The sequence below is a fragment of the Lontra canadensis genome, unplaced genomic scaffold, assembly GCF_010015895.1.
Source record: "Lontra canadensis isolate GAN:19392208 unplaced genomic scaffold, GSC_riverotter_1.0 scaffold1, whole genome shotgun sequence".
NCBI classification, from domain to species: domain Eukaryota; kingdom Metazoa; phylum Chordata; class Mammalia; order Carnivora; family Mustelidae; genus Lontra; species Lontra canadensis.
This window is the reverse complement of record NW_022630995.1, coordinates 47,562,795-47,573,852: the sequence shown is the minus strand read 5'-3', so window position 1 is coordinate 47,573,852 and position 11,058 is coordinate 47,562,795. Positions and strand designations below refer to the sequence as shown.

At 41.0% G+C, this 11,058-nt stretch overlaps 1 protein-coding gene and 1 pseudogene across 1 annotated transcript in view; both read left to right on the top strand.

Moving 5' to 3' along the window:
* The first annotated feature begins 302 nt into the window (after nucleotides 1-302).
* Nucleotides 303-8,541, top strand: LOC116863212 (annotated as a pseudogene).
* Nucleotides 8,542-9,157: 616 nt separating this feature from the next.
* Nucleotides 9,158-11,058, top strand: part of PI4K2B (phosphatidylinositol 4-kinase type 2 beta) — a 28,561-nt gene continuing 26,660 nt past the window's right edge. Inside the window, exon 1 of the mRNA XM_032853936.1 lies at nucleotides 9,158-9,595. Coding sequence (XP_032709827.1) covers nucleotides 9,286-9,595 — 310 coding nt within the window. The 5' untranslated portion in view covers nucleotides 9,158-9,285. The remainder of the gene's footprint in view (nucleotides 9,596-11,058) is intronic.

Here is an 11,058-nt window from a genome sequence, read left to right as displayed (position 1 = left end):
ACCAAGGCTTTAATGGGGGAACATTCCATCTGATAATAACAGGTGAAAGTTACTGTGATGGCATTTTACAGCGGAATGCATAGCTCCCCTTGACTCTTTCACCTCCAAAATTCGTGTCCACTCAAAACCTCAGAATGCGACCTTATTTGGAAATAGGGTCTTTGCAGATATAATTAGTTGAGATAAGGTCATACTGGATAGTCAAGTTTCCAAATCTAATGACTGGTGTTCTTATAAGAGAAGAAGACACACAGAGATACACAGAAAGAAGGCTGAGTGACTTTGGAGCAGAAATTGGAGCAATGGGTTTACAGGCCAAGGATGTTGGGAGTTACTGGAAGCTGGAGAGGCAAGGAAGAGCCTTTGGAGGGAGTGTGGCCCTACCAACGCTTTGATTTCCAAGTTCAGGCCCCCACTGTTGGAGAACAACTGTTGTTTAAACCACCCAGTTTGGGATAATTTGTAAAGACAGCCGCATGAAATGAATACAGGCTTCAAAGCCTGAGCCGCAGACTCTCTGGAGGCCTGCACCTGTCACCTATTTCTTTCTCTCTGTTCAGGACTTAAGGATTTGACCTATTTTCCTTTTCTTTCTGCACCTGTTGTCACCCACTCACCTGCTCTCCCCCAAGCCTAGCAATGGGGGCGGCGGGGGGGGGGAATACCCAGTTTGCCCAGCTCCCTATTTTCCTGCTGACAACTTCATAGCCCTCTCCTTATTTTCAGTGTTTTTAATTCTTTACTTCAGACAAACAGGCAACCACAGAATTAAGAATCCTGGGGAAATGACAATGTTTATAAAACTTGTTAAACCACAGCCCTGCTCTCTTGTTCCTGGATTTATCTAGCACCTGCAATTAAACCAGCATTTGGGGATTTTAGCTTTCTATCTGTTGAAATAAAAACAAAATTTGAGTTTTACACATCTATATAGTTATCAAGTATTTTAAAATTTTCCTAATATAAGCTGCACAACTTGGAAGTACCAGTGCATTTTAATGAACCACATGCATTTTTAACCACCACCACAGCTTTGCATCCTGTGAACCCATCCCCCTCCTTATCCCAAACCAGGATTTTGAAAAAGCAAATCTGACAACTCTTTTCTTTTTTTTTTTTTTTTAAAGGATTTTATTTATTTATTTGACAGAGATCACAAGTAGGTAGAGAGGCAGGCAGAGAGAGAGGGGGAAGCAGGCTCCCCAGTGAGCAGGGATCCCTATGCAGGGCTCAATCCCAGGACCCTAAGATCATGACCTAAGCAAAGGGAGAGGGTTTAACCCACTGAGCCACCCAGGTGCCCCGCAAATCTGACAACTCTTTTCTTAACTGCCTTCTGAGTTAGTCTCTGAGGAACTAGGCTTGTGTCTTTTTTGTTCATTCTGGAGCATGGGGCTAACCAACTCCCTCCCTCTTTTCTTGCTGAGATGTATCCTTCACTTCAGGAGCTCCTCTTCTCATCTGGCAGTTGTGATCATCACTGAAAAGGTCATGATGGCCCTTGGCTGACATCTGAGAACTTGGTTTTAGGAGAGTTCCCACCATTCCTGGTGTGAACACATTTTATGTGCTAAATCCTCTTCATTACCTGTTATTGTTTATCTCCCCCACGAAAATGGAAGCTTCTTGAGAACAGAGATGTGTTCACTCCTCTCACTCTAGCACTAGAAGAACACCTATCACATAGTAGGGGAGTAAGTTTTGTTGAATGAATGAATGGAGAAACTAGGACATTTTGAATCTGTATTTGCTTAGTAAGTATGGTTTTCAACTTAGATTGGGGAGCCTTGAAGGAAAGAGGGTTGCTGATGGAGCCCAACCAGTAGCAACAAGTCACTCATGGTCCTGACATTTTTATAGAGAGAAAAGTAGATCTCCTGCCTACCCCAATCTCTAATTTCTCATTCCTTTTCCAGAGGCAACCATGGTTATCACTTTTCTGTGTATATTTCTAAAAACATTCAATGCATGTATACATACTTAAGATTAATCTTCAACAGTATTTTAGAGTTATGTGTTCTGTTCACTTATTAGAAGAATCAAACTTTTGTTTAAAATCCTTTAAGCTATCCTTAAAATACTTTTAAGCAGGAGCCTGTGTGGCTCAATTGGTTAAGCGGCTGCCTTTGGCTCAGGTCATGGTCCCAGGGTCCTGGGATCCAACCCCGCATCACGCTCCCTGCTCATGAAGAGCCTGCTTCTCCCTCTCCCTCTGCCTGCCACTCTACTTACTTACACTCTCTCTTTCTCTGTCAAATAAATTAATTAATTTAAAAAATACCTTTAAGCAAAAGCTGTTATCCTTTTTGAGAGAGCTATGGACTCAATGAATTTCCAATTCAATCCAAGCTCTCTTCAGACCCACAAAGCCCAGCTTAATAAATGCCCTAAGTCTCTAATCTCATCTTTTGCTATTTTCCACCCTGGGTTCTAGCCAGAGAATGGAGGGGCAGTCAGAACCTTCAGCAAAAGGGTGAAAATCTCGGCATGAGATTTGTAATGAAAGGCAACACAGTAAAGACCTAGACTACCTTTTGAACCCAGCGTCTTATTTCTCTCTCTCACCACCACCACTCACTCTCACTCTGTTCTCTCTTTGGCACCTAAATCACAACAGGCACTCCTCAGGGTCTGCTCAAGTTGCCTCTTACGCCAGGATTTCTCTTCCCCCCATTCTTTTCATAAACAGCTATTTCTCAGCCTCCAAGTCTCCTTCTAAATGTCATCTGCCCTTGGGCCACCTGGGTGGCTCAATCAGTTGAGCATCTGCTTTCAGCTCAGGTTGTGATCCTGGGGTCCTGGGATTGAGCCCCACATAGAGCTCAGTGAAGATTCTGCTTCTCCCTCTGCCCTTCTCCCTCACTCATGCACTCTCTCTCTCAAATAAATAAATAAAACCTTTAAAAAAACAACAACTAAATGTCTTCTGCCCTGAGGGCCCTCCCTTTCATCCATTTGCCCAGGAAAGGCAACAGCTGGATTGCTGAAGGAAATGTCAGAAATTTCAGAAGGAATTTTACTCCAGCCAAGTCTCTCCCCTACTCCTAGATTCTCTTTCTTAACCTCCTTTCCTGATCTTTGCCCCCTTACATGAATTCATAGTAGTCTCCACATGGTACTTAGTGTACTGTATTGTAATTGCTTGTTTATCTGTCTGTAAGTTCCATGTCCTTGATCTCCATGAGGGGAAGAACCTTGACCTCTTTGCAGAGTTCTGTGTGTTGTTCTACAAATTACAGAATCTGAGGGAGTCATGGGATCCCCCCAAATTTGTAGACAGTTGGTCATAAATGCAAGTGGCCTGGGGGCCCCCCTGAAATATGGCTGGCTTCTGAAGTGAGAGCAGGTTTACAGAGGACTGACCCCTTAACTTATGGGATCTGTGCTAACACTGGATGATTAGTGCCAGAATTGAACTGTAGTATGCCAGCTGGTGTGGGAGTATCTCTCCTGAATCATCTAAAGGCTCCTTGCTTCAGGGTGTAAAAAACCTGAGGCTCCTAGCAAAGATTAGATTTAAAATACAGATTTTGGAAAAGCCTCCTTAGACAAAGGCCCCATGAGATAGCAGCAATTCTTCCTGCATTTTCTTATTAAAGGAGCATTACTTTAAAAGTGATGGCCACATTAGACATGGTGCATTTAGTTCTGTGTTAAGATGTCCTGAATACATAGATATTGTAGAATGAGTTTGTGGGAGTGGTGGCAAGTTTCATTTAAAGATCTTGCCTCTTCTAGAACCTGACTACTATAAAAAAATGCACTCCCTTAAGGGAATATTCCATGGAAACAAAACAAATATCTGTGAGAAACACTCAAGGTAGCAGAGCCCTCAAAACTGAGATGTTGACACAGGAACATATTTTACCATATTCATTTGAATTTTTAAAAGTCTGTTTTGACTTATTGATTTGATAATGCAGCCTGGATTTACCAATTAACTTTTAAGTTAGCTGTTTCACATATATTGAATGAGTCAAACCTATAGTTCCAAGGTTTTGATAAGATAAAAGCCATTTAGCAAATAGTATCATATTATTTAGCAGATAGTATCATATTATATTTATATTTAGCAAAATACATTTATTATATATAATGTATAAGTTTATCTTTATATCTAGCAAAATATATTTGCTACATATATAAACATATAAATATATTTATATTTATATTTGGCAAATAGTATCATATTATGAGTTAAAAGATAAGGTGCCTTGAAGTGAAAGAGTTACAGTGCAATTATTAATAATTGGATATGTTTTTAAAAGCCTTTTTGATATATTTTCCAGAAATTGAGAAAGTAAAAAATTCAAAGGAGGACCTGAATTAGGTATGTGATGATTAATCATAAAAATAATTTTTGGTAATAAGATAAAATATTCTGTGATCTTTGGTACATATTTTGAAAGAAAGATCAAAGATTTGAGTGACATTGCTATTATAAAATGTTTCCCATATTCATCTATTTATTTCAACAGATTTTCTCAGCATTTATGTCTATAAAAACTAAAACTGCAAATAGAACTGATGCTGAATCCTGCCTTATCAAGCAATAAGTAAGAGTCCAGTACTAACATGTAAACTACTGACAAAAATATGGTACCATTTATCTCATTAAAGGATACGTTTCCAATAAAATACGTCAAAGGAGGTTGTACCAGACTAACCCCTTTATGGATAAAAACGCTAAACTTTAGGGAAAATACAAAAACAATTATTTGAAGATACTGGAAAGCAACCAAAAGCAGGCAGGCAGTAATTGAAAGGATGGCTGTTCTTCAAAGAATTGAAATACAACAAGTATGATTTATGCCCATACCTCTTTTCATAGGGGGGGGAGGATTACTCAGTCTGTACTGTGAACAGCACCTGGAAGTCAATCAGAAAGCCACAATCCTAATGGCTTAAGGTTAGAGTGTGGGGCTACCAGAACACCTAGAAATGGAGGAGGAAAATCCTGAAAAGGAAGGACTAACAGAGGGAGAGAACTCCAAAATCTACACATACACCTTACCCAAATCCTTGGATGACTCCTGAACTCAGTGCATGAGGGAGACTCCAAGGAGCCCAGGAAAATACAACATCAAGATTGCTGAAAGAAATGATCAAAAATTTCAGGTGGAATTTGACTCTGGATTACTTTACTACATACTAGAATATATCAACACTCATCAGAGGGAGAAAATTGAATCTAGAGGTTCCACAATATATCATCCACAAAATCTAATATACAATTTAAAAAATAACAAATATGTAAAAAAAAAGGGAAAATTTGACCCATAGTCAAGAAAAAAAGTAAGCAATAGAAATTGACTCTAAGATAACTCAGATATAAGAATTAGCAAAGATTTTCAAACACTTTACATATACTCAAGGATTTAAAAATATATATAGTCATAATAAATTAACAGATGGAAAATGTTAACAGATACATAGAAACTCTTTAAAAAGAGTCAAATGGAAATTTTAGAACTGAAAAGCACAAAATTTGAAAATACACCCACTGGGTGGGTTTAACAGTCAATTAGAAATGGCTGAAGGTTTAGCAAATTTAAAAACAGATTAAGAGAAATTATATGATCTGTAAAACAGATTGAAAAAAATTAATACAGCCCTATTGATCTTTATGACATTATCAAATAGTGTAATATATATATATATATATATATATATATATATATATATATATAATGAGAATCCCAGAATGTGACAGGAAAAAGTTTGAAAAAATAATGGCTGAAATTTTTCCAAATTTGTTGGAATACATACACCTACAGATCCAAGAACCCCAAGCAAAACTCAAGCAGGATATATATAGAGAAAGAGAGAGAGAGAGGGAGAAATTTATATCAAGAGCATCATGGTGAAATTATTGAAAAAGCAAGGATAAAGAAAAAATCTTAAAAGCATCTAGAAAAAAATGACATAGTGCAACCTGGGTGCATGGGTGGAGGGACATAATTCAGAAATAATGAAGGGTAGAGGACAATGAAATTACATTTTTAGACTTGAACTTGGAGGGGGAGCAGAGGGACAACATAATCCAGAATTCTTTATCTAGAGAAAGTATATTTTTAAAATGATGGTGAAATAAAGATAATTTCAGATAATTGAAAACTTAAAATTTATCACCAGCTGATGTCTATTACAAGAAATGCTTTTAAAAAAATTCTTCAGAGGGAATTTATACTAGTTGGAAACTTGGGTCCTCAGAAAGGAATGAAGAGCACTTAGGAAAAAAAAAGAGCATTGGAAATGGCAAATTTGTAGGTAAATATAAAACAGTATACATTGTTTTCTTAATTTCTTTATAAGACATGTAATTATTCAAGACAAAAATTATTGACTATATTTAAACATATGTGGATCTAATATATGACAATAATAATGATGTCATTAAGGATGGGAGATAAATAGAGCAACACTTTCTCAAGGTTCTCACATTTTACATCAGGTACTACAATATAAACTGTATGCACACTGAGATAATTTAAGGATGTATACAGTAAGTGCTAGAATAAGCACTCAAAATTAATGTAAAGAGGTTTAGCAGAAGGCCAATAGAGGACTTAAGATGAAGTATGAAGAAATAATGATTAACCCAAAAGAAAGCAAGAAGGGACACACAGAAGAACAAAAAAAGGATTAAACATATAGAATATGATTGCAAATGACAGTAAATCTAAGTCCAACTACAATATTACATTAAAAATAAGTAGACTAAAAACTCCAAATGAAAGCCAGAAATTATCAGACTAAATGTAAATAATAAAATAATAATAAAATCAAGATTTTATTACCAACTATAAGCTATTACAGGAGATGCATATTTACAAACATGCACACATAAAGAGACAAATTGATTGAAAAGGGTGGAAAAAGATTTATCAGGCAAACAGTAAGCCTAAGAAAAGTGGAGTGGCTATATTACTATCAAACAATATGGACTTCAAGGCACGAGTATTACAAGAGATAAGGAGGGACAGTTCATTATAAAAGGAAGGAAGGAGGGAAGAAAGAAAGGAAGGTAGGTAGGAAAGAAGGAAAGAAAGGAAAGGATCAAATAAAATCATCAGGTAGAAATAAAAACCCAACTGAAGACATAAAAATCCTGTGTATGCACCTAATAACACAACTTCAAAAATATATAAAGCAAAACTTCAACAAACTAAAAGAAGAAATAGACAAATCTACAATCATAGAATGTAACCCTCATCTCAATGAGTGATGGAACAACTAAATATAAAATCCATAAGGATAGGAGCACCTGGGTGGCTCAATCAGTCAGGCATCTGACTCTTGATTTTGGCTGGGTTTATGATCTCAGAGTCCAGGGATTGAGCCCCACGTGGGGCTTGTGCTCAGCCTGAAGTCTGCCTGTCCCTCTCCCTCTGCTTCTCCCCCTGCTCTCCTCTCTCCTTCAAATAAATAAGTAAATAAAAAAAATTTTTTTTTAAATCCATAAAGGTATAACTCATGGGAATGACATGATCAATACCGAACTGATATTTATAGAAATAATCATCAGTTACAGAATCACTCACCTGCAGAATACACATTCTTCTTAAAGAGCACATAGACTGTTTACTAAGGCAGGTAACATGCTAGGATATGAAATGCCTCAATAAATTTTGAAAAAGTTTGAAATCTTGGTTTATCTTCTCTGGCCACAACAGAATTAAATTAGAAAAGCACCTAAATATTTGGAAATTACACACACATTTCAAAGAAATGAGTCTAAGAAGAAACCATAAGGGAAATTAAAAAAAATATTTTGAAATGATGAAAATGAAAATACAAAATAACAAAAATTGTGAATGCAGATAAAGCAGGGGATAGAGGGAAAGACATAGCTTTAAATACTTCTATTTTTTAAAAATGGAAAGGTCCAGAATCAATAATACACTCTTCTACTCTGAGCAGTTGGCAAAACAAGAGGAATCAAATTCAAATTAAGTAGCAAGAAGGAAATAATAAATCTAAAAAATCAATGAACTAGAGAGCAAAAAATCAGTGGAACCAAAAGAGGGCTTTTTGAAAAGATTTTTTAAAATGATAAACTTCTCGCTAGGCAGCCGGAGCAGCTGGAGGGGACCATGGCAACGGTGAACGCATCTTCATTGCCATCAAGCCTGATGGGTTCCAGCGCAGCCTCGTGGGAGAAACCATCAAGCGTTTTGAGCAAAAGGGATTCCGCCTCATTGCTATGAAATTAATTCAGGCTTCTGAAGACCTTCTCAAGGAGCACTACATCGACCTGAAGGACCGTCCCTTCTTTGCCGGCTTGGTCAAGTACATGCAGTCAGGGGCCATGGTTGCCATGGTCTGGGAGGGCCTGAACGTGGTGAAGACGGGCCAAGTGATGCTTGGGGAGACCAACCTGGGACCATTCGTGGGGACTTCTGCATCCAAGTTGGCAGGAACATTATCCACGGCAACAACTCCGTGGAGAGTGCGGAGAAGGAGATTGGCTTATGGTTCCAGCCTGAAGAGCTGGAGTATTACAAGAGCTGCGCTCAGAGCTGGATCTATGACGAGTGACAGGAGGGCAGACCTCCATGCTTTGTTCATTCCGTTCCCTCTCCCTCCGCTGAGCAGGGGGCCGGGCTCTCACAAATTCACTTAATTTTGAGAACTTCCTTCTAACCTGGAGGGGATCTCCTGGAACTGGGTGTGCTCACCATACAGTATTATGTGCTGCCGTCAGATTAAAATATTTCATCCCCTCCCCCCAAAAAACTTCTAGCTAAATTAGTTGTGGGGAGGTGGGAGAGACAAAATACAAATAACCAAAGTCCAGAATGTCTGAACAAAAGACAAGGTTCCTACTCTCGTGGGCTTGTAGTAGTTGTAACAAATGTTAGTCACAGAAATAAATGTGTAGGTATGGATTGTGGTAAATTCTACGAAAGAATTCTGCAGTGTAGGATAGACTGACCTAGGTTGGATGGGGGAGCCTCGGCGGACGTAAATTAACGCCAACCCCAGCGCTCCTCAAGCACACCCACCCCACCTCGTATCTTCCCGCTCCCCCAGCGGCAGGTGACGGCCCCGCCCCACGCCCCGCCCACTACGCCCCCCCCCCCGCCCTTCCGCGCAGGCGCAGGGTTGGCGCGAGGTGGGGCGCGGCTGGCGATTACGCGGGGGCAACCGCCTGGCCGGCGCAGAGTCTGTGAGGTGTCTCGGACCCGCCACAGCGGCTGCAGTTCTCCGCGATGCCGAGGCCAGAGCCGGACTGCTCGCCACTCTGAGCCGGTCCCAACACGGAAGGCACAGAGGGAGGCCATGGCGGAGTCCTCCGAGTCCGGGCGGCTGGCGTCGGAGGACGGCGGCGGGAGCTTGGAAGCGGAGGATGACGAGGAGCGGGAGCCGCTGTTGCCGCGGATCGCCTGGGCCCAGCCACCTAAGGGCGCCCCCGGGATCGCCGTCAGGCTCGTGGAGGCTGCCGGCCAGGAGGGCGCGGCCTCTCCTCGCGAGGCTGGAGACAAGGAACTGCTGCTCGGGTCTTGGGACGCGCCCAGCCGGCCCTCCCGGAGCGTGAGTGTCCGCCGGAGCTCGGCCCCCCCCCCCCCCCGGAAACTCCCCAGAGGTGCAGGTGCGACCCGGCCCTTACACCACCCCACAGCCCCCCTCCCGGTCCCCTGCCGTGAGCGCGTCGCCGCCCAGCCCCTGCAGGGTCCCATCTCTGTCCCACACCAGCACTTGCCTGGGAGGAAAGGCAGTCATGCAGGCAACCCTCCCATCCGGAGCACGGACCAGGGGGCCCAACGGCAGTCGAAGCTTGGACCCCTTGCCTTTCTCTCTGCTCCCCGTTTCCTCGCATCTTTCCCAGGGGGCATAGGCCACTTCACCTAAGGCCTGTGGTTGTCACTCTGATCCTTGGGGCCTCCCGCAAGAGTAAGCCTAAACTTTTGCAATCAGACACGGAGAAAAACTTAGCACGGTAAAATGACGTAAGTTGTTTGCTCAAGTTTGGACTTGAGGTTTGGATTAAGAACCCTGAACTGTCAGGAAGTTTCCCCGAGTTGTGAATTTGCAAGGCAGATGGATGACAGCAGAGAGATGAACAGCAAGAAAATCTAGATGCCATCCGGACACATTTCAAAACTTTCTGGTTAATGTTATTGTGACGTTAGCCAGAGGGGGCAGAGGCAGTTGAATTTCTCTAGCTGTGATTTCTCTTGCAAAGTTTTCTTTGTGGAGCCATTTCTGTTCTTACACTTCAAGGGGGGAGGTGGGGCACTTTTTCACTATTAAGTGGACCGGTAGCCTCAGATAGAAAAGAGGGTAATTGGTACGATGTTGAAGACTAGTAAAAAGTGTAGGCATGCTCTTGCAAGCATGGATATTTGTTGATAAAGCAGGTTTTTTGGCAAGTTGAGTCGAGTTAGGCTACTTTGAAAGTAAAATAGGGTACACTTGTATGAATCATAGCTGAAGATGAGATGGGCTCATTTGTAAAGTTATGGTTACATCTATTTGTTGGTGGTTGGGATGGTTTAAGTGAGATGATGTGTGTACTGTGCCTGTAGTAGAAGTCCATATGTGATGGCTTAAAGAAAAGCCACAGAAAATGCAGCTTTAATTAATACTGCTTGCTTATCGCTGAGTTTTTAGATTTTACATGTCCTGCTACCACTACAATAATGGGGCTCCTACAATTTAAGGAATTTGGGATAGAATAGGTTATTCAAGTTGTAGTTGAGCTTACATTCAAACATCCTCTCAGGTGAATCGGAGAGGCCCAGGAAAACCAAACTTTCCCCTTCAGGTCTTTCATGAATAAAGCTTTAGCTAATTGCTCTGACCTGCCAGGTCTGCTGTCATTACGTTAACTAACAGGTGCATCTACGGTACAACACTGAACAGAATAAACATGATGATCACAAATGGACCCACATTCACCTACCTACGTAATTTTGTTTCTGTAAAGTAACTAAAATCTGTGTGGCTAGTTTGCTTTTTTTCCTACCCTAAAGTTACCTGGGTAGCTAGATTTTAATGGAGCCTAAAAGAGTGTGGTTATTCTGTGAAAGTGAGGCTTTGTTTAAAAAAAAA